This window comes from Megalops cyprinoides, chromosome 1, assembly GCF_013368585.1.
Source record: "Megalops cyprinoides isolate fMegCyp1 chromosome 1, fMegCyp1.pri, whole genome shotgun sequence".
NCBI lineage: Eukaryota > Metazoa > Chordata > Actinopteri > Elopiformes > Megalopidae > Megalops > Megalops cyprinoides.
The window spans coordinates 28632191-28655518 of NC_050583.1; the positions used below are offsets into that span (position 1 = coordinate 28632191).

Genomic DNA, 23328 nt, shown 5'->3' on the forward strand with positions numbered 1-23328 from the left:
CCAAACCATGCCAACCGAGTATGTTTAATTCCTATCAAATCTCTATAAACATTTACTTCTACCAATGACAAGAACACAGCTATAGTAACATTTCTGAAAACCAACATGTCCTTATTGTCACATTTTACAGTTGCCTCACGGTTACTGATACAGCAGTCGTAGTCTCCTGCTAAGGCGCAATTTATTTATCTACCATTACAAAGCAAGCACGGATGTTAACCACACAAGTTTTCATTAGAATGCCATAACACAAGCGCATTTTTTTCCAGCTGATTGACTTCTGTCATGCTACAAGGTTGATTATCACGAGCAGTATCACCACAAGCAATATTCACATCGGCTAAATCTTCTGCATTAATTATCTGTGACTGCCTACATTCGGCAAAGCAGTAACCAAACGAGAACGACAAAAGACGCATTTCAAGGCTTTCCCCATTTCAGATAAACCATTTTCAATATCTCATGCCAAACTGCTCTCAAGTGAAAAGAAAAGAGAGGCGGGGTTTCATAACACCACATGATAGATTGAGTGGGACTGTGGCGAACGCGTAGCTCACAAGTCACTGTGGCTACAGCAGAAGAGGCGGCGGGCGTGAGAAGAGGGAAGCGCGGACTCGCTGCCAAAAGCGCAGTACTGTAACTACAGGAGAGCACTACGGACAGACTCTCGTCGCGAAGAGGCACACGAACGCTCAGCAAAAAACAAAACTTCTTCTTTTAACACTTCCGTGTTCAAAATGGCTGACCCCGTGCAAGTGAGCAGCGACGGTGAAGGGGCCGAGAACACGAGAGGGTTTGCAAGGCAAGGTGCCCTGAGACAGAAGAATGTACACGAAGTGAAGAACCACAAGTTTATCGCCCGTTTCTTCAAGCAGCCGACCTTCTGCAGCCACTGCACGGACTTTATCTGGTGAGGCGACAAATAACGAGCCTGTTCCATTGCCAGTGCAGCAGGCAGGAGATTGGGATGATAATGTTATGGTGGCATAGGACACAGGTGACACACTTGCTGCTCAGGACTTTAAAAACACATGCGAGAAAAAATAAAGAATTTAAATGGTTTGAATATTGAATTAAGGCGAAACGAAACATGCATAGGCCAAGATAAATGTTTGCATATGTTAAATGTGGGATAAACTCCTGAATGGAAACTTACCTGTAATTGTTAATGTAGCCGCCTGAGCTACGGAATACGTATGTAAACTGGCATTTCACCATTGTTGTGTTGCTGTTAAAATATGAGATTCGTCTGAGTCGTCCCAGGTGGTGCGTAATTATAGAATTGTTGAAAACCAGTAAATATTTGCTTTGAAAAACAAAATACGCCTTGGCCATTTTAGTCTTATAGACTATGCGAATTCATGCAACAGCCTAGGTGAAAGCACCATTTTATGCATTTTACATTTCATTTGTTAAACTAACACTCCTGATATATCTCGTGATATCCGAATTATCCATAAAATCAAGAGTAACATTTTCATTCTTTGTTTTAGGGGATTCGGAAAACAGGGATTCCAGTGTCAAGGTAAGTATCCCGAATGAAAGGCATAGTCTCTGTAGGGTCTCAAAATGAGCGTTATTCCAACCAAATAGCCAGTGATTGCCACTAAGTGACATACTACGTTATGTGCATTGCTGTTTCGATTAGGCTTATGCTGGTATCGCCGGAGGACGAGTGTCCCTAGTCGCTCCTTAAGCAAAATGCCTGTCCATTTTTATCATCATTGTTGCGCAATTGCTTTAAGACTGGTGAATGTAAATGCATGCATTTCCTGATATAATTAGCCAGTTTTATTCTACGAAGGGCCATTTCCCGCGTTTCGATCCGTAATGATTTTTTTTTTCAGCGGGCACATTGTACAGTGCAGCGTCCACTCTTATAGCAGGTGTATTTACAGCATGCAGTGTTAGGGAGCTGGAATGTCGCATCCCCACACCAGGCTAAAAAATGTAGCTGGGCTGCGGTTTTTCACGACGTGTAATTTGAAGGAGGAAGGCGATTCATAATCTGCAATAGCAACAGAGCAACATTAGATAGACCAGGTGACCATGATGTCAGATTGATTATGTGAGTCTCGGTAATCAAAATTACATTAAATGATGAAATCGGTGACGTTGTGTGTAACGTGTGCATGCCAGTGAAAAGCAATCTGCACTGGATAAAGCACAATTAAAACACTGATAGACAATGATTGTAGGTATGACTATGGCTTATCATTTTGGCTTTATACTGTAACACCACCTTTGCCTATTCATATCATTTTGACAGTTGAATCTAGATTTTACAGTACAGAGCATTTTAAAAGGGGATTTGTGCACCTGTTTGGTAAGTAGCCATGTCCATGCCGATGAAATGTGAACTTGCAGAGTGATTTTTTTTCCTCCTTTTCTGGTTGCCAACTTACATGTAACAAGAACTGCATTTGATAAGAGGAAGGTCAGTGTTAGTTAACCACAGACCATAATAAAATACTTAATCAACATCAAAATGAAACTGCATGAAAGGCAGCAGTGTTTTTCTGGAGAAGAAAATGATAAAGGAGGTCGTTATGCAGAGTGCTGTGGCTGACATGCCTGACATTCTCCAGCATCTGCACCTTTGTCAGTGTGAGATATGACAAATATATAAAAACATGCTACATATGAAGTATGTGTTTGTGTGTGGATGTTGTTCTTTTTGAATGCAGGGATATAAAATGGAAATACACTTATATAAACTTACACAATGCAACCCCAATGTCAATTTTTGTTAGTATTCTCATTTTGAGGAAGTACGTGCAACAGTTTTATTTTTGGACACATGGCTTCATGAGTTGATTTTGATCTTGACACTTTTCTTGTGTTTTGCATGTTTCAGAAGATTCCAGGTGTACAAAGACATTAATATTAAGTAACTGGAGACCTTTTTCCATTTGATGCCTTCATATTTTTGTTTTATTCTTTACACATTAATTATACATTAATTATACATAACATGATACCTCTCATTCCTCTCTATATAGTGATAAAAACATCATGTTAAATGACACATTTAGACATGCTGAAATGACAGTTGTTTAAGAAAAGAAGGCACACAAGCAAACGCATGGACAGAGAGTGCAAAACATGATGAACATCAAAATTGGTGTGTCATGATGCATTGCTCTCTAATTTGAGTAATCGCATATTTGTTGGCCGTACGCCTCGGCTCAGTGATAACACAGGAAATATGTGCTGGGCTTGTCTGTTTTGTGTAGTTTGGTATGCATTAACCCTCTCCTGGGCCCTGCGTAAAGTCTTAATCCCGCTTCCTCTTTGCCCTTTCCTGGGCTGGCTAGGTGGAGGAACTCTCTGACCTCATCCCCCCCCCATACAGCTAAGGTGACCAAAGTGAATTTTGTCAGTTGAGCTGTGGAGCTTTAGACCAGAAAGGCGAGCTGTAGACCAGGAAGGCGAGCAGTGCAGCCATAGTACGTGACAGCTATGAAGCATCACAGAGCAGTGGCTGCAGAAACCCACCCTCTTCCTGTTTTCTTAGTAGCAGCTAAGTTGAGAGACACGGGGCTTCTTGAGAGTGCTTTTTATTATTGCATTTTGATTTTGAGATATGCTTAGAACCAAGGAAGCCTAATGTTAACATCTTCCACCAGTCATCCTCCGGCCTGTAAAAAAAACCCTAAAACTAAAAAGTGTACATCTTAAAACACAGGTTTTTCAACACTGAGATTGCTGTCTGAGATAGGCTTGCTTTGAGCGTTTGCTTTAACCTCACATTGAGTTGTGCAATATTTCTATAACTGGGACGAATAGTTTTAAAGACCAATAGATGGGGGGGGGGGGGGGGGGGGGGATCATCGGTTTACCAATTTGGCTGAATATGATGGCTGAAAATGTTTAAGGTGTGAAATGTAATGGTTAATGTTTGCATGAGCCATAATGTATGCATGCAAACCATAAGATACATGTAATTACTTCAGAATTACAAAACAATTCTGACATCTATTGGGAAATTACACATTGAAATAAATTATCACATTTTTTTATCTGGTTTATTTAAGTTGTTGTTCATGGTGTTTCAAGAGAAGTGATTTTGTTTTTGACAACCGATAGAACTTCCTCCACATGACATAAAAAATGATGCTTGTGTAATTGTTTTTTGAATGCTTCATTACTCTCGACAATGACACAACTCTGCATGTTTCAGCTCAGCGCTCCTTACTGTATTAACTGACATGGCTCAAGAATCACAAATATTGTAAGACAGCATGCACTTAATGTTACTCAAAAGAATTTAACATGAAATCATGCCATTTTTGGCATTGTTACATGCGCTTGTCCAAGGGAATTCACTCCAGTGTATATGCCCAAGAAAGGGCCGAGGAGAATAACATTGTGTTGTATAAAATGTGACAGATGGTCAGATATGTTCTTTTTTTACATTTGGTTGGCACTTCTTTCATTCTTATGCCTGTGGAGAGGTGTTTGTTTATATAACAATGTTGTGGTGAACTGGTCATGCTCCTTTTTTAACGGGTGTTGTGTGGGCTTTCTGATTTGACTCTGGTTAACTGCCCTTACTGCACAGTGATTGCCTGCTGAAGTCTGTTGAAGGTCTATATTTATGGATGTAATTCAGCTCTGGGCGTCTCATCTGATTGACCTTGCAGCTCAGCTCACGCCTTTGTCTTTCACCTCTCTGGTGCCCAGGAGAGGGGCACGCGGGCAGGCTGCCTGATTCTAATCTCCTTCCTCTCTAGCAGACACAATCCCATTGCTGTGAGCAGATCGCCATATCCACGACCTTGACTCACTGAAACACCAAGCAAGTGAACCCCTCCTGTTATCCCATATTAGTAATTCAATTCACCGGATTCCTGAAATTAGATTCGGTTTGGATTTACAAGAACTGTGATTAGATGCGCTGTGATTAAAAGCACCGCAGTACAGTGAATCTGCGGCCTGTTTTCAGCACAGTTCACCGATTCATCGGTACTCACAGTAATGCAGCTACCTGATCTTTTACTCATCTGATAAGCAAACTGTTCTGTAAATCATTACCCATTTATGTTCATAAGTGAGAGTTAATTTAGCCTGATATGTGTAGTGTGTTGCCCTGAGGTACTGAGTCTCTCACCGGGTTGGGCTTTCTTCTGACCTGCCTGCTGTGCCCTGTAGTGATGGCATTTGATGAATCAGAATATTATATTCATTTATGGGTAACTCTCATCCAGTGTAACAGGGGAGCCTATAAATTGCACCGTTAGATCACGATACCAGCTCGTTGGTGTTCAATAGTGCAGCTGAAGCTGTATTTACTCACAGATTTATAGCAGAAGATGGCACAGAAGTCTTTCCAGAGCCATCATATATAAAGATTTGCTGTAGTAGTCATGTTGTATGCTTCTGTGCCTTCTGGTTTCGTCCATCACAGTGTCGTCTGATGGTACCTAAAATAGGCAGCAGGGATAATCAGACTTGGAATAAGTCTCTGCTTGTGTACTGTGGCTGTTTTTGCCTTTTGATTTTACTTTTAAATTTTCAACAGACATCTGAATAAAGATCAGTGAAAGCTAAATCCGTGGAGTGGAGTGTAGGGAAATAGGTAGGCCGGCAGGTTGAATGGTGACCTATTTTTTTTCTTTGGCTGTGTTCAAACCACTTTGGGTTTGAAGATCGTTTTCTTCCCTGTCTAGTGGTGGACATTGTTACAGGGCACTGCAATCTTTTGCAGAGAGGAACCTAGTTGCTGTCTGATATGGAGCCGGAGCCCTCTCCATTTTAGCCGTATTCTGTCTGGGGATCAGATTATAGATCCCAAAGTTAAGGCCTCAGAGGTGCTTGTGTGTTGTAGCATGTTGCGTGATAACACCAAACCAGAGAACCATTGCTGTAAGAGTAGCTTGGAATAAGGTATGTGGGGTGAGCTAGGGCCACATTGCATCTTGTTTTCTGTGCTGATATGATGCAGAGCCCCAGTGTTGTCAAATCTTGACCATAACACTGCTGTGTCCCCTGGAATCCCCCCGGCTCCACCAACCCGGGAGTTCTGTTCATTTCTCTCTCTCTCTCACTCGGTCATTATCACTCTCCTGTCTCCTGATGCTCTGTTACACATGTGACAGATTCTAATGCAGTCCCCTGAGATTTATGTCTATGCACGTGGGCTGATCCATCTTTCCTCCTCTTGCTTTGCCCAGAGATAGGCAGCCCTCTAGCTGCATACTTATACATTTGTTGTGCAGTTGGCTACTGCAGCTAAGTTCACAAAGCTGAAAAGTAATAATAGTTCTGCAGAAGTAAAGAAAAAGGTTTCAGAATGAAGCCATTACACCCGCAGTGCTTTCACAACACGTAATTGCACTTGACAGGTTTTTTTTCCCTCTGAGGAGGAGAAACTAGGTTTTCTTCTTAAAGGACAATGTAATTATTGGTCATGGAATGTCAATGGTGCTGTGTGAGCTGTGTGTCTCCTTGATTGTACACCTCAGGGAGAAGGACTTGTAATTACAAGTGCACCAGAATGAATGTCTGTCAGTGGTGATGAACAGGATTACAACTGGCAACATTTGCTTTTCAAATGGCCATTTCACCAAAAACCAAAAAAAGCTTTCAGTTGGTTTAAAGACATAATATGTATAAAAACGCAGTCTTCCCATATGTTCACATGTTGAATACATTACATAAATTGAGTCGTAGAGCTTGGAGTTTAAAAACATTCTGTAAAGCAGTCTGGGAATTGTAACACCAAATGGTTGATGCTCTACAGTGAATGGCTGTAGTAAACATGACCATTTCCTGTCATATGAATGTTAACTATGGCAGGAATACTGCCATGTGAATTTAAGCCTGGATAGCTGAAAGGCTTCAGCTGACAGCATAGAAAGGATCAGAGGTATGTTAACAGGGGGATACAGGCAGCACTGTGTTGAGGACCCCATACTTCCCACAAGTAGAAAACAGCTCTTGAATAGTTAGTCCTGCAGGTATGTCAAAAAACACACATTCTCATTGGCTGTGCCATAGGATACTGCCAGTGCAGATTGCAAATGTTCAGGTGAATCTGCTTTGGCCCTTGAGAATCTGGAGATGCTCCTGGAGACATCTCTTAGTTCCAACAATTAGTCCTCTCACTGAGTAGGTGAGGCCTGTTGGAGGCCAGCTGGTGCTTGTGGACTGTCACCACCAATCCTCAGGTCCAGGACAGTCTTTACAACAGAGCAGAGCAGCAACACCCCTTAAAGGCTTTCTTCTGCTCTCCCAGAGAAGTCCTGTGTGAGTTTGTGTACCTCAAAGTTGTTGATCTTTTCCCCCAATGTACCTCACAGGCTAGCACAGTCTTCTGCCTCTGTCTGGCCAATCTTAGTCACAAGCTTGCATTAGGGCTTCTGTTACAGTGAGAATGAAGTTGGCGGTTTGAACTGGAAATGGCTTCCTACTCAACCTCTCAGCAGTGCCATCCAACTGCTGGCACCTCTGTCCATAGGCCTGTCTGGGCGCCTCTTGTTCCAGCTGCCAGACCATGCTGGTTTTTTGTTTGTTTTCTTCTGCTGGTTGCCAGACTCCCCACACCTAACACCGATGCACCAGCTTCCATCTGCATTGGACTCAAGTTGGACCAACAGAATTTAAAGGAAACTTTGAAGTTTATTAGGATGATGACCCCTTTTGTGTTATCGATGTATCATCTAATGTTATTAATAAGCATGCTGATATTTTATTAAATGTAAACAGGCAAGGTCAAATTTGTATGTGTTGACTGTTGTATGGCATTGATAAATGCTCATATGCTCTGTTGAAACCTTGAATAAAATAATTCTCATTCTAGCTTAAGAAACTGTGGATCTGTGAACTGTGAACTGTGGATCAACAGAGGGTGTTAATTCAGCCTCCCACACTGTGATGAGAAGAGACACTATTTTAAAAACAATTTTATGAAATGGGACATTTATCAGAACGTATTGATATCACTGGCAACAGTGTTATCAATAATGTGATATGTATTGCCAGCTTTGTAATATTTAGGACCCCATAAGGATCAAATGAGCAAGTTTTAAGAAGAATGCGGGCACGTTAAGCAGACAAAGGACAGTAAAGGCAAGGAGCTTTGGTACATTATAGTATTACATAACTAAAAGGGCAGGTAAGCAGGGAAATCCAGTTGCAGTGGGAGGACAACACAAGCAAAGTCCTGTCCCGTGAGCAAGTACAAACATATTCCCCCATGCAAATGATGTTTCAAAAGTTGCAGGGCTCATGGCGATACAGTGATGTTAAGCCACTTTTGGCTGGTCCATTGGTGAAATTGCCTTTAGGCAAAACCTGTTTTTGGCTCTGTTTTTATTCAGATGACATTTGTTAAAAGAATGGATATGTTTAAGCATCTTTAGTGGAAGTTGTTACTCTGATATATTATCGAAAATGGACTTTTAGTGTGCAAAATTACTTTAGGCATTGGAGTTATTTAGTGCACCAGACATTGCTTGATGTTACAGTTGTGGATAATTAAAGGTAAAACATGTTTGGTTTTCATACTGCAGTTTAAATTAGCTAGTTACATTCAAATGACCCTAAATGCTCCTGCTGTTATTAAACAAGGCATTCAAAAAATCCAGAGGTGTTTTAAGCGCAAACAGGGCTGTCAGTTCACTATATTCTTCACTGAAGAATTAGTAATCAAAAGATACATCTCAATGAACTCAAAACCTCTAGTCTTTTTCTTTTTTTAATTTTCCGGTATATTGTTATATGTTATATCCAAAAAGAACTTTCCCTGAAAGATGTTACAGGATGTTCATTGAAGGATAATCATTGATTGTTTAGTTTATGCTTAAGGCGGATGAGAGAGCTCAAAGGCTACATGGTCTTCAAAAATGGATTTTTAAGGAGTGTAGGATTAGATACTGTATGAGATAAACAGGAATGGTAATGTGCTGCCCATTCTACACTCTTACAGTGAGAGAGACAGGAAAACTGCTACCATGAAAAAAAGATAGGCAGCATTGTAAGATTTACAATTTGACTTGTGTTTGCCAGAATGCACAAGGCAGCACCTGTATGAAGCGTCTTAAGCAAAACCCCTGTGACAGCAGCTCATTCATGAAAGCTTTGAATGTCACATTGTTTCCATACCAGATTCATTTGGCACATGCATTTTAGGGACTGGTCTGTGGTTTGGCCTGCAAGGCCAGTTTCTACCTGGTTGAGACATTGCAAAATGACACCGCAGAAGTTGCAGCAAGCTGGTCAGTCCTACAGCGGAAAAAGTTCACTATATTCTTCACTGAAGAATTAGTAATCAAAAAAAGATACATCTCAATGAACTCAAAACCTCTTGTCTTTTTCTTTTTTTAATTTCCCGGTATATTGTTATATCATTCCACATCTCTTATTATTCTGCCTTCCATTTGTTGAGTTGAAGGTGCTGCTCATTACCCGTAATTTAAGCCTGATAACAGTGATTTTTATTTTGAGTCATTCAAATTTGGGGAGCATTGCATTTTTTATACATCTTGTGCACATTTAGGAGTAAGAGTCATTTTGAAAGCTACATATATTTTGGCTTTGCTGTTCTATATGTGTTGTGTCAATTTCTGTTTTTTCCATGATAAAAATACTGAGCTGTTTTTCAACATTGAGCATGTGTCAGGTTCTGGGACAAGCCTCAGCTTTGTCTCGTTTGATGCCTGCATTCCTGGGGTCTCTGGTTGAGAAGGCATTACTCTAAAATGTCGTGCTCTGACTTGTTTTGCGTGGGCTCCAGCTGCATGGAAGGAAAGGTGTTCCCAGTCATCTTTTTCACTTTCGGTTGCAGTGTTTATATTCCCAATATTTGAAATGTATTCAGAGAAACATGCTTAATAAGACATGTAGTAACATGTACAGCATGAATTCTGTTGTGTCATTAGGACACACCGAGTTGCAGCTGATGGAAAAAGGTAAGATTGAATTTTCCAGAGATGCGAGACCCAAGTTGGAGAGGAAGGGGTGTAATGTTGTGGGTTATCGGAGGGGCAGGAGGTCTGCATTGGCCCCGGGGTGGCACAGAGGCTGACGGCTACGCGGACTCCCTGTCCCCTTTTGGTGGCCGCCGCAGCCCTCAGCCTGCGTGTTACAGATTGCAGATGGCAGCCGACAGCCGGCAGCGCGTGGCCAGTTCCCACCGGCTGTGACCAGCGCGGCCGTCTTTCCAATTTGCGAGGAGAGACGCGTGTCCTCTAATTTTACACAAAGTGGAGTTAATCGCTGTAATTACGCTGCTATGAATAACCATAATACCCTCCTCGAGCTATTCATATTCATCACTGAGGCAGAGACGTTTCTGAAAATGATCAATATAGTATGTGGTGCAGCGTGTGGACCTTGCTAGCTCTCACCATCATAGCTGAGAACAGACATATTTCTTCCTGTGCGATTTTCTGTTCATCATGTGATGCTCACCCCTCTGCAATTCTGCAACACTGCTGCAGGAGATACTGCGGCTCCAGCTCTGGACTGAGATGGATTAGGGTTTGTGCCACAGACTGTAAATCGTCACCCGGGGGGGGCTCGGACAGAATGGTGAGAATGGACCATCATGGATTAAAAGTCAACACAAATCCTTCACATAGCGGTGATATAACTGGAGGAGTAGCCGTTTATTTCCCGTCAGCGCATGGAGAAAGGTCCTTGTGGAAAGTGAGGTCCTCGTAAAGCTTGCATGCGCGAGCAGGCATGCACGCAGATGGACAGCCTCCCCCTGCAGACGTCCGCGGACACGGGCACACAAGTCTAAAGGAGCGGCATGCACACGAGTGCTCTAGTGACAGCCACAATGTGCAGGATTAGTTTGGAGACCTATTGTATGTGCTGTTGGAGTAGACAGACTAAGGAGGCTTTGGACCAACAGTGGGTATTATAGGGTCAATCAGTGGTCTGCTATGAGAGCACAAGTCACCTGTAATCTCAGGATGTCCCCTCTTAGGGTTAGATAAATAAATGATATGTGAGGTGCTGGAAAGAGGCATCGATACTACCATTCATTGTGGAAGCTGTGGAGTAGCAGCTCTGTCTTGGCACTGAGAGAGGGAGGGAAGAGGGATTATAAACTGTAGAGTGATGCTTAAGCATTGAAGGAGTGGAATTTGATGGTAGAGCAGCAGTGAGGAAAAGGAGAGGGTGGATTAGTCATGAGGAGAGAGAACATGGAGGTTGAGGAGCCTAGCCTGCCAATCTTGGCTTTTGAGTCGGAGTGCTTGACACTGTGCTTTACTCAACACCTTTCTACTACCTCTGGCACACTGCAATCGGATCCAAAAAGAACTTTCCCCGAAAGACGTTACAGGATGTTCACTGAAGGATAATCTTTGATTGTTTAGTTTATGCTTAATGCTAAAGGCTGCATGGTCCTCAAAAATGGATTTTTAAGGAGTGTAGGATTAGATACTGTATGAGATAAACAGGAGTGGTAATGTGCTGCCCATTCTACACTCTTACAGTGAGAGAGACAGGAAAACTGCTACCATGAAAAAAAGATAGGCAGCATTGTAAGATTTACAATTTGACTTGTGTTTGTCCAGAATGCACAAGGCAGCACCCGTATGAAGCGTCTTCTCAAGCAAAACCCCTGTGACAGCAGCTCATTCATGAAAGCTTTGAATGTCACATTGTTTCCATACCAGATTCATTTGGCACATGCATTTTAGGGACTGGTCTGTGGTTTGGCCTGCAAGGCCAGTTTCTACCTGGTTGAGACATTGCAAAATGAAACAGCAGAAGTTGCAGCAAGCTGGTCAGTCCTACAGCGGAAAAAGTCATGTGGCAATATCTGGGAAAGTGTGGAAGACAACAACAAATCTTGACTGAATCATTTTGTAAACCCAGCAAATGCAGCTGTTGGTGTGAAGTGCATGTTAGTATTTCAGTTTTGATAACTGTGTTTTACCTGAATGAAAGAGGTAGCTGGAAAGCTGAACGACCTTGTCTGACAACATGTACAGGCCCTGGAGCATTTGTCACTCTGTACTGCTGGAGAGAACCAACCAGCTGAGTGACACTGCTGCACACTCTCTCACTGTTCCTGGTAGGTGTCTTGTCCCTTTTACAAAAACCATTAGTAATGATGTTTGTGAAAATACCATCCGTAGCACTTTGACACAGCATCATGCTGACTGGTTGGGCAAATGCAGTTACACAAGACATGACTCGAAGAATACGCTTCTCCACATGTTGGGCTGCAGAGTGCCGAGGCTCATCTGCCCTCTCAATGTAGAAGGGACTCCCTGCACACAGAACTGTCTCTAGTATGAAACAAGAAGACTTAGAAAGTAGTTGTTACAGGGGTAGGGAATTAAGAGTTCTACTGTGACTGTGGGTTTTTGGAAGGAGGAGTGTACTGCCCCAAGCCTCCTACTGACTTCTGATCACTTTTCAGCACTAGTTTAAGAACACTGACTCCCACCTCCCACTTTGTGTGTCACCCAAGGGCCTAAAAAAACCCCCCAGTTCTGCGTGGTGTAATTGTGAAACTGCACAGGGATGGTAGATTAGTTCTGATTTCCCTTCTCTGTTCTGTCTCTTTGAAGAATCTGTAAACGCAGTCTGAGCCGAGGGGATCCAAATGTGATTGAGCCGCTCCTCTGGCTTGATGAAGCAATATGCATGGGTGCCTTCTGAAATGTGTGGGCCCTTTGAAAGGTGTATAAATAGACACTGGTGTTCCGTGGAGAAGAAGTAAAGGCTAGATTGAGGGGTGTGCGCGTAGGTGTGCAAGCAGATCTGTAGCACTAGAAACGGGAAGTAAAATGGGCAGATATCTTAATGAATAATTACAACAACTTTTGAAAAAATAATGCGGTGCATGAAATTGATAGTAATGGTTTACCAATACTACATTTCGACCCCAGTTCAGTGCTTCTCCATTTAACTTTTATTTTTAGTATAATATAATACAGTACCTCCCTCTCTGTCCCTATGGTGGAATAGCTCATATGTTCATTGTTTGGGTTCAGTGACACTTTTACATTTGTTTAGAGAAAGTGCAGTTGGAACAGGTAAAGGAGCCCTGAGATGGATTTCAGCTCATATCCAAGATACTGACATCAAAATATACAAAGCTTTGCTTTCCATAACTAGACCAGCATTGATGGTTTTATGGTAGGTATGGCGTGCTCAGTGCCACATTTTAGTGCTGTCCCAGCGCACAAATGCCTGGATGGAGAGATATGGGGGGGGGGGGGTCATTTCTGCTTCCATTGCCTTCATTGTTTTTATCTGGATAAGCAACGTAACGCCTGCACAAACACATTTTACCTCTGGCTTTGAAGTACAATTTATTAGCTATGGATACTGTCGTGTCAATGTTGCATACTACTGCTGGCAACATGGAAATGGGGTTTGTCTCAGGGTTGTCTGGGGACAGTCAAAGCACTCTACAATCATGTGCATGCATTGTTTTCAAAACAGAATGGCACACATGTCAAAGCTGTTAGTTATATTATAGTTGTTCCTCCTCTCTTATGGTTGTTTTTATGTCAAGTGTTGTTGGCTGGAGTAAGTTAGTGGCTAGCTATGTCATACTTAGATATATGGTTTAATTTTGCTATTTTCATTTTTGTAATGGTATATGGTATAGATTCGGTAAATATTGTATTTGTTAAGCGTTATCCACCTCACCTGAATTTTTCCAGACCACATGTTTGGCTGTGAAGGGGTCCTTTAGTAGTTGCTCTGGATATATGTGGTGCTGGTGTGCCACATATGCTGTTACTCCACTGAGCCGATTCACTTCCAGGTCTAGCTTGATGTCAGCTCGGCACCGTGGCAACACAAAAGGGAAGTGCTGCTGCTAATACTCTTATACTCTATCACATACACTAGGCATATGTGCAAAAAGACTCCATCTGCTTTCTCCACTTCAAATGATTACAATCTACGGCGGTTGGACATTCTTATCTTGATGATTTGTAATAGACTTTGCAACATCTGAAGCAAGTCAGTGTTGTTGATTGTGAAATAAAGGCTTTTGTTTAAACGCCTAAGTAGCTCTGTTACTAAAAGCACTCTGAGTGCAGGCCAAGTCCTACCACCTATACTTCCCTAATTCAGCTCTGTCTTAAGATGACTATGAGCAGGAACCTGCAGTGGTAAGACGCCATTGGCTTTATCCTAGTGGGGTTTATGACCGTCAGGAATTCTTGGCTCACCGATTATCAGTGCCTCCTAGCGAGTCATCAGGGCCCTACGAGTTGTAGAGCATGTTCTGTGTTGGCCGTGCAGTGTGTAAAACAGCCGTGGGCCACAGGCGAGTGTGCACTGCAAGTGTGCACCCCCTGCCTCAGTGTTTCCTGTGATAGTGCTGGAGAGGTTCCAGTAAGGCACAGTTAATGTTCACTTGGTTAGATCAAAACTAAAAGAAAACATTTCAGGATTTAAATGTGATGAATGATCTTTCAACAAACTCTTTGAAAAGGAAGAAATATGAAAATTTGTTGTTTATGTAGAGTCAGTAAGTCTGTACTTCAGTAATTTATCAAACTGTGATTGAATTAGCTACAACCTTTCTTTATTCTGTGTGCAAGAGGGGCTTTCTTCAGCTGGGAATGGCACACGCTCATGTATCCACTGCATTACACTCAGACAGCTGAAAAGTAAGGAGATGGATGTGGCTGCAGTGCCAATTATGTGGCTTTAAATTTTAATGGACACCACCGCACAATGTTTGCAGCTTGCTTCTGTTATTATGGTGCTTCACAGAATGGAAGCAGTGAACTTAATTTATTTTTGATCGTGCAGCAGTAGAGTGCTGGTGAAATGTCCTTCTTTTGTATACCAACTAAAGACTGTAGCCCTTTCTTTTGATCATATTGACTTGGACTGTGGACTGAAACATGATTTCAGCGAGGATCTCGTCATTCACTTTTCATCTTATGAAGGTATACCTCCTCATTCAATACCATTAGACTTGCAGACTGTTAAAAGACATAAAAAAACTACTTATCCTAGAGATGGTTTGCCTAATAGCTTTTGTCTACTTTAAATGTCTCTTGAAAAACAGTGTCACATTAGGAAAGCAATTCAAAAGGTAAGATAAATATATATTTTATTGGTAAAAAATTTTAAAAGTAATGCTGCCAAGCCTAATTATGTAACACTATCTAATTGGTCCGAATAGATGAACATTCCCAGTGATTTGGGCTTTGTTGTGTTTTAACTTTATGAGCAGTTCCTCAACTGCTTTTTACCCTGTACATTTATATTGAATTGCCACTGATCAGATGCAGATGCGTGTAACACAGTACCAGATGCACAGTGTTCCCGCGAGTGGTCCCACGGCGAGGTGCTCGGGGTTACACAGTGTAGCAGGCGGGGCTACATCTCCTGGGCCTTGTGAGGCAGACGGTGGCCGCAGGCCAGTGCCCCGTCTCGACATCAGGATCTCCCTTTTTTTTTCCTGGGGTCTCGGCGGACGACAGAAGAAGGAGGGCCTCCTCCGCTGCCTGGTAATCACCGGGGCTGCCGGAGGGGAAACGAGCTGCTCCTAATCTCATCCTCTCAGAGGCAAAATGGCCCCGGAGAAAGTGACAGTTTGGCGAGCGCAGCAGCACATATTTCATTTCCGCGTCCAGAGGAAGGAGAGCTATTAAGACGGAGTTGTTGTCAATGCGCGCCTGAAGGGCAGCTGCGAGGACGTTTGGCTGTCTCTCACACGGCCTCTGTGCCAGGGCCCCCGCTGTTAGGATTGTGAGGGATCTCATTTTCAGGCCCCGTGTAAGGAGGAGAAATTTGTCCCAACATTCAGTACCAGTCAAAAGTTTGGACACATCTACTCATAGAGGGTTTTTTTTCTGTATTTTTCAAAAATATTTTTTTGGAAAGAAATTCATACATAGGCATTAACTTTACTATTTATATTTGTATAAGAAACATGTTTCAAGCATTTGAGCATAAGACATCAAAATGTCTTTGCATGCATTTTTCACATCATCTTAATCAGGTGTGTCCATACTTTTGACTGGTACTGTTCATCAGAACATTAAATGCATTGGAGGTCAGAGCACCATAGTCCCTTAACAATGTGCAAGGAGTATGTGTTGTACTACTGCTGTCGTAGCAAAAAGGATCTGGCCTAATACCATTATTTAGCAAGAGGTTAGTGCCGTGTGTTTTGATCCCTGTTGCGGGATGGTAAACCTGCATTATCAATCAATCTTAAACATGTCGTAGGGATCCAAACACATCACCATAACATATTGTTTTAACTGGAAATGATGTAACTTCTCAGAAGAGCTTTGCCTTAGAAGAACTGACAAATAACCACAGTGGAAAAGCAGTCCGATTTTCACAGCTGGAGTTTTGTTGACCCTGAGTTATTTGACCCATAGTTCCAGTGGCATCCACTGGTTATTTCTGCTGCATATTTCAGCAGGAAGAATTTTTAATAAGAGACTTTATAAGAGACTTTTCATCAGGATCTTCACAACATAGGTCAGCCGCCTCTACTTTGAAATTTGAATCTACCTGTCTGGATACAGCGGAGTGTTTCATCATTGTTACTTAATAGTTCCTTTGAATATGGGAGAGAAGGAACCTGTTCTCTCTCTTTAATAATACTTTTGTTCTTGCCAGCCTGAGACCTGAGATGTTGAGAGCCGCAGAGCTGCAGACATGTTTATGGAAACAGCTAGCCCTGAGTATTGCTACTCAAAGCTTGTTTTGACTTGACTATGGTCCAGTTAAAAAGATCTCTTGGGATTGTCATTTTTCCAGCCACATTATTCCAGCCTCATATGACAGCTATAACATTTATCTCTGTTTAGGTCTTGATAAATGAGCAACATGTACGGAAAAGGTTTTTCTTGCAAGAAAGTGAAAACCCTTCCTTCCTCATTTAGTGGTTTTTATACCATGAAGTTACACGTTACTCAGTGTAAGCCAGATGTAATGTAATCCATATCCCCAAACACAATGAAATTAGACTTTTCACTTTTAGTAGACTTTAGTGAGTAAGGGGACTGTCTTAGAGTAGAATCTGAAAAAAAATCAGGGTCTTCTATATGTGTCTCATAAAAATCATTGCTCTCATTTATCTGCTTGTCTAGTCTAGTCTTGTGAATTACTATAAAAATGTTCTCACTGCTGAAAGTAAACTTAACAGGTTGTTTTAGGTTTAACTCATATATTTAGGTTAAGATCCTATTTAGGTGTTTGATCTTGCCATACTAGATCTCTTCAGTATGTTTTATATATAGACTGAATCACTCCATGCTTCAAGCTCCCAGAGAACCACAAGGGATTCATCACTAGGTATTCTCAAAGTCCTCATAGTCCTGCACTCAAGTTGCCTCCTTGGGAGAAAAAAAAAAAACCTGTCAACCTCAGGTCTGTGTTGGTGTATGTTTTGTGCCAGGTACTTGAAACATGCACTGGCCACTGTTGACTGAGCTGCTGCAATGAGGATATGTGATCTGTTGAGTGATCATATGACTTCTGGCCACCCTGTTAGGGGAACACAGGGTCAGGGGGTGCAGGGCCTCAAACTCACATTGGAGCATTCTTTCCAAGGCGGAGCGTACACATTTGAAAAGATGCAAGATGCAAAGATGCGTTGTGGTCAGTGCGAACACCAACTTTGTATTCCACTAAAAATTGTTTTATCTTTAACCTGAAGGGTATTTCTGAAAAAGTGTGGGGACTGTTGCTCTGCATGTGACCGGATTATATTTTTAGTTGTGTTGTTTCTGATGTGCTTCCTGAGTGACGTCTTAGAGAAGATGTATAGTGCCTCGAGGGACACATTCTGCAGTTGCATAACATGGATGGTGGCCGATCCTTTGGGCTGCAGATCTGAATGTGAGTGGGAAACACATGCTCATTGTGGCATGTGAGTTTTAAAGGCGTGTAGTCTGTTCTCTTTAGAGACACTAAAACATTGCGCGCCACAGGTTCTCTGATCACTTTTGAACATGGGAAATTATCTGTAATGTATTCTCATGTGTTTCACATGTTCCTTCATTTGTTTCCTTCTGATGTACGGTCTGTGATTGCCTGTAGGAAATGGTATCTGCACTGCCCAAGTGAGAAATGGAAAATGGGAACATCAAGATAGGATTTCAGTTGAGATCTTCCTGTTTTCGGTTGTTACTGCTTAATTTCAGGCCACAGAAAGAACATGTAGTGTAATGTGTACCAGGAGAGGCTTAGGTAAACATTAGTGATAGTGCTGTTAATAACAGTGGTGCTTGTGTTTGTGTCTGAAGAGCACCTTTTGCCCGTATGTTTTAGCTTTAGCCGCCTGAGCTAGTTCCACGGTGTGATGCTGAGCTTGTTCCACAGACAAGCTCGGCGTCACACAGAGCATTGTGGGAGTGAAAAGTCAAACCACAATGCAGTGATCCCGTCCCTTGGCATCCTGCCCTCTCGTCTTTCACTCGAAGACCCAGTGTTTTCAGTAGGAGGGGTGAATCAATCCTGAGTCAAATAACACACAGGTCAGGTACTCTCCCAACAGAGACGGCTACAGTTCTTGGGCACCATTTCAAAAACATTCCCCTCTGGACTGGCGACGACCCAGACACGGCAGCTTTGAGTTTTAATGAATGCATTATTACAGTGTTCAGAGCCGCTTTCAGTGACGGAGCAGGAGCTGAGCTGGGGTGATGAGTGTCCGAACCTCCCCAAGCTTGCAGTCGTGGAGCCGAATGCAGTGGAATTAAAACAAGGCAAGGTGATTGCTTACCTCTTCTGGACTGCATTAACACATTCAGAAAGTGTGAGCACAGGCGGCTGAGCCCTGTTGTTTATGGCTACTGTCTCATTTGTTCCCTAATCTCTTTATAGTTCAGAGTCTACTTTTACTGGCATAGCTGCACCCACTTCCCCCTCCGCCGCACTGATTTAAGCAGCTTTGTATTTCTCACCGCAGGGCCCGCGGCGTTCGAAAATCACAGACGCCAAGCCCGTTGGAGGTTTGCTAATTTGTTCCAGCCTTGGGACCGTTGAGCAAATACAAACAAGAATAAACACGCTGATGGCTCTAGTGATATTGAAAACCCTGTTAAACCTGACCCAATAAGGTCATCTTGCGCAACACAACTCCCCCTCCGTCGGCTTGACATTGATCCTGTGCAGTGTCCCGGCTGCCGCCCTGACAGGAGAGCGGGAGGCTGTTGTGCTTCGAAAGGAGCATGGGTGAGGGGGAGGAGGGGTGGGGGGAGAAGTGATGAAAAGGTGCAAGCACATTTATTTGAAGTGGAAACGGAAAGTGCATTATTCCAAGTGTCCAGAGCTAATTCGGGAGCACCGTGGGGACCTCTCCTTCGGTTTCCCCCTCGGCGGACGTGGGCCAGGGACGTTCTGCAAGGTTAAATGTCTCCCCAGGCTTCAGCTTGTTTTTGATTGAAATAGTAGCCTTACAGAGCGCAGGCTACTGAAGGTCTTTCAGTTCAGGTGTACCGGCATGCAAACTCTGTTGATAGGGGAGGGAGGAACGACTTTCAGAATGCTCGACGAGTGCACCTCCAAAGAATGTCACAGAAATGTCTCCCCACAGTATATGAAAGAGGTCAGTCTTGCAAGAAACCTTTGGATTGCTGCATTGCATCTGACATAGAAGTGATAAGGTATCCGTGTATAAGATATCTTAACATAACCACAATCAGCTTGCTGTGGGTAGCGTCCAGAACCACTGCTACAGTGACACTGCTAGAACACTGTGACAGTGTTTCAGATTCATATTAACCCAGTGATGGGTTTGAGTGACCCTCATTGATTATATGGATCCAGCCGGGTCCAGCCAGGCATGCAAAGTGAATGGATTTCCCATACTTGTAACTGATAGGCCATGCAGTCCAGAGCACACCTGATCATATATAGGCAGGGACAGCACAGCTCAATGGGGCTTGTCCACAGGGCCTGCTCCAGCTGCAGCTTACAGTGCCAGGGCCCAGTCTGAACTCTACCCACCAGGATGTCAACATTGATCACCGCTGGATATGGATCCAGTTGTATCAGCTTAATCAATGCAAATATGAGGTTGCTCTGCTTTAAATTAAGCTACTGTAGCGGACTTCCTCCAGTTGTAAACCTATCTGAGCTAACCATTGTGCGTAGTAGAGTAGTACCCTTTTATTGCCCTAAACCCATTTTATGTCAAGCTCTTTTGTCCACATTACTTAATTGATCCCTCAGTTCTAGAACTCATTATGTGCTGACAATGTCCAGTTTGTAATTTCAAATAGAATAAAATGACATATCAGCAGTGTTATTTTAAATGTACTTCATACTCTTGTGGGGGTATATGGGTCAGGAATAAAGGAAATGTTCAGGGAAATGTGTGTGGTAAGTACTGTTATATTTACCCATTGGAAAACCATGTGTGTGAATAAGTCATTTGAATGTGTTGGACTGCACGATGCATATGTAAATGTTTTATTCTGCATCTGATATAACCAACACACATAAAGCCGCAAAGACAGAGGGAGTAATTGAATTTTTCCCCTTGTTTATTTTCCTAAGCTCTCAGAGGAGCAGACAGAGCTGAAATGTGAAGATGTTCCCACATTTACTCTGCTTGCATCCCCCATCACTGGTAAACAGTGTAAATATTCTTTTGGATAAAAGGGCTCCCTCTCAAATGCTCGCAGAGATATGCTTTGAGGCCATCGTGCAGATTCTTACTGTTGCCGTTTAAGTCGTTAAATCAGGCTTCATCCGGTAGCACATGCTTATGGAGTGAGGAAGAATAAGGCTCGGATAATTGTGTTGTGCTCTTGAACTGACTTTAACCCGTGAGGGTTCTGCCTGGTTGCTAAGCAACAGGCCACGGACCTCTGGGTCGCAGCCTTCCTATTTCTCCCAGTACTCGGGGAAGCTATCCTGGGTCCAGGATAGCTATCAGTCTTGCTCACTGCGTCTCTGCACTAGCCCAAATCACAAGCTGAGCACAAGCTGTATCCTCTATCCTCGCCTTCTCCGTGGCACCTCATGCTGTGCTCTTGATGGCAGGGCCAGAATGACTGCTAAGCAAATTTGGTTGGTTTAAATTGGAATTATCACTGAAGTGCGGCCAGTAACGAGGACTGGCAACCGGTGAGTTCCGCACTGCAATGGATCCCTCTCTGGCCTGTCGGTGTCATTCCGCGTGTGCGATGCACTGGGACAAAGCGCTCTCAGAGAGGAGCAGGTGCTGCGGCGAGATAATCAGGAGTGTGGGACGAGCCCGTGTTTCCTCAGATGAATGTGTTGATGGGGACAAAGGCCAAGATGTCAAGTCAAGTGAAATGATTGCCGTCGTGAGCCGCAGACGTACCCCTGCTTTGTGTTTATGGTGGCGGCAGCTCGCTGACGTCGGAAAGTAATATTGTGACATTCCATAAATGCAGGTGAATGGTCATCCACTCAGGCCGGTGACTCTACTAAGAATGGAACATGGTGTTTATCACACGCGCAGCTTGCCTCGCTTCAGGGATCGCCGGAGACATTTTAAACATGGTGATCATCTGGAAAAACTGGCCTGTCCGGAGACTGCGGCGGTCCTGTGGCAGGCAGTGTACTGTTGAGACATGCTGGAGACGATATGTCAGGTCATGTTAAAAGATTATCCGTTCCCACAGCCAAACATAGTCAGTGGGGAATAAGCACCATTCCGTGGACCCATTGTGGGGAGACTGAGGGGAGATGAATTTTCTCTATTTCTCACCTGTACTGCTTCTCTCGTACTCTTCTGAGCGTACTCGCATTACTGCTGCATTAGAGACGAGTGCTGAGAGTTGGGGTGGACTAGGATAACCTCTCCTTTGTCCTGTGCATGCACACGGCTCCCTCACACAGTGCAAAGAGCAATTCAGGGAATAGGCCTGTGCTTCAGGAGTCTGTCCAAATTCAGATGTGTAGAAGTCTTCATGAAACTCCATACACCATATTTGTACCATATTTGCATATCCTGCGGTGCCTGTGTATTGTTATGTCATATCGTATTGAGCTGTGAGTGTTTCTGTGTCTGCGTGTGTGCCTGTGTATGCTGATTTTAACCTGCTTCTCACTCAGAGTTCCTGTCATTCCTTTTCTTTTTCCCCACCCCTCTTGCTTTATCTTTCTCTTCTCCCTCCCTCTCATACCTGCATTTTCTTCCTTTAACTGTCTTCACTCTCTTCTGCACTCCCCTCTCTGCTGTCTCTCTCCTCCTCTCTATTCCCCTCTCTCTGCTGTCTCTGTCTCTCTCTTTCTCTCTCTCTCTCTCTGCTGTCTCTGTCTCTCTCCTCCTCTCTCTCTCTCTCTCTCTCTCTCTCTCTCTCATGGTGTGACATCCCGTGTAGCGTGGGTGGCAGGGGCTTTGGGGTGGATGCTCCAAGGGGACGGCAGCAGGAGAGAGAGTCTCTTCAGTGGCAGCTGGGGGCTGGAGAGCCTTCAAGAGGTGAATGGGACGGTGAGAGTGGAGGCTGGCCGCTGATACAGGCGTCTTTGATGCTGAGTGCCACCAACAGTAACACTGAGCGGATGCCGTAGCACTGCTCCCTGTCCCAAAATATTGTTTTTTTTATGTGTTTAAATGAGATTGTTGTAATAATGAAGCTAAATCAGATCGCTCATTTCCTATAAAATGGGGGTACTTGACGGGTTTGCATTGCGCGTGGAGTCCTCTGGAGTTCTGAAGTGTTGAATTTTTTTTTTCTGTTCTACTGAACTGCACTCAAAACAGTGTTCAGATTTTGTGTTTATTTTGTGCCAACCATCATATTTATTTCAGAGAAATGGGAAAGGTAAAACTTGTTTACCTGTCACTGTGTTAGTAAGTACCAAAATGTAGGTCTTTCTCAGAGCCTGCCTCTCACAGCATTACATCCTGGTTACAGAACTCCTGTAGAATTACAGGACTGTTAATCTATAAAATCACATGTTCAAAAATCCCCCCAAAAGAGTGTTAGGTGATAGTGTCCAGGAATGAGAGATTTCTGAACTTCAAAAAAACATTTGTTGTTGGACTTTGGGTTTTATCTTAAACGATGGAGGGTACCATCAGAGAGCTGAGAGGAGAACATAAGGAAAGTGTAAGATCAGACGGTGATGCAGTCACCGCTGTGCTGCACTGACTGGCTGCACCATCAGCAATGTTAGATAAATATCTCTCATGCTAGTGCGCTGTTTTCACTTGCGTAACTTCTGTTATCATTAGGAAAGAAGGTTATGATCAAATAGCTGAATAAAGGGGTATGTCGGCATCTGAGTAAAGATCACTGTGCCCTTTGCCTTGTTATCTTTACTGGGCCATGTATATGTCACTGACATTTTTGAAGCACATAGCCCCTTGTGCTCTGACAGTATGTTCCCCTCAGCCTGAAGTCATTTCGAGGAAGACACATCTGAGCTGATAGACTG

General features: G+C 43.2%; 1 protein-coding gene across 2 annotated transcripts in view; it reads left to right on the top strand.

The window, feature by feature from the left end:
* Nucleotides 1-543: 543 nt before the first annotated feature.
* The window catches only part of LOC118774668 (protein kinase C beta type-like), a 113096-nt gene continuing 90311 nt past the window's right edge, over nt 544-23328 (top strand). For both annotated transcript variants that reach the window (XM_036524082.1, XM_036524072.1), the window contains exons 1-2: nt 544-910; nt 1494-1525. In XM_036524082.1, coding sequence (XP_036379975.1) covers nt 738-910; nt 1494-1525 — 205 coding nt within the window. In that variant the 5' untranslated portion in view covers nt 544-737. The remainder of the gene's footprint in view (nt 911-1493; nt 1526-23328) is intronic.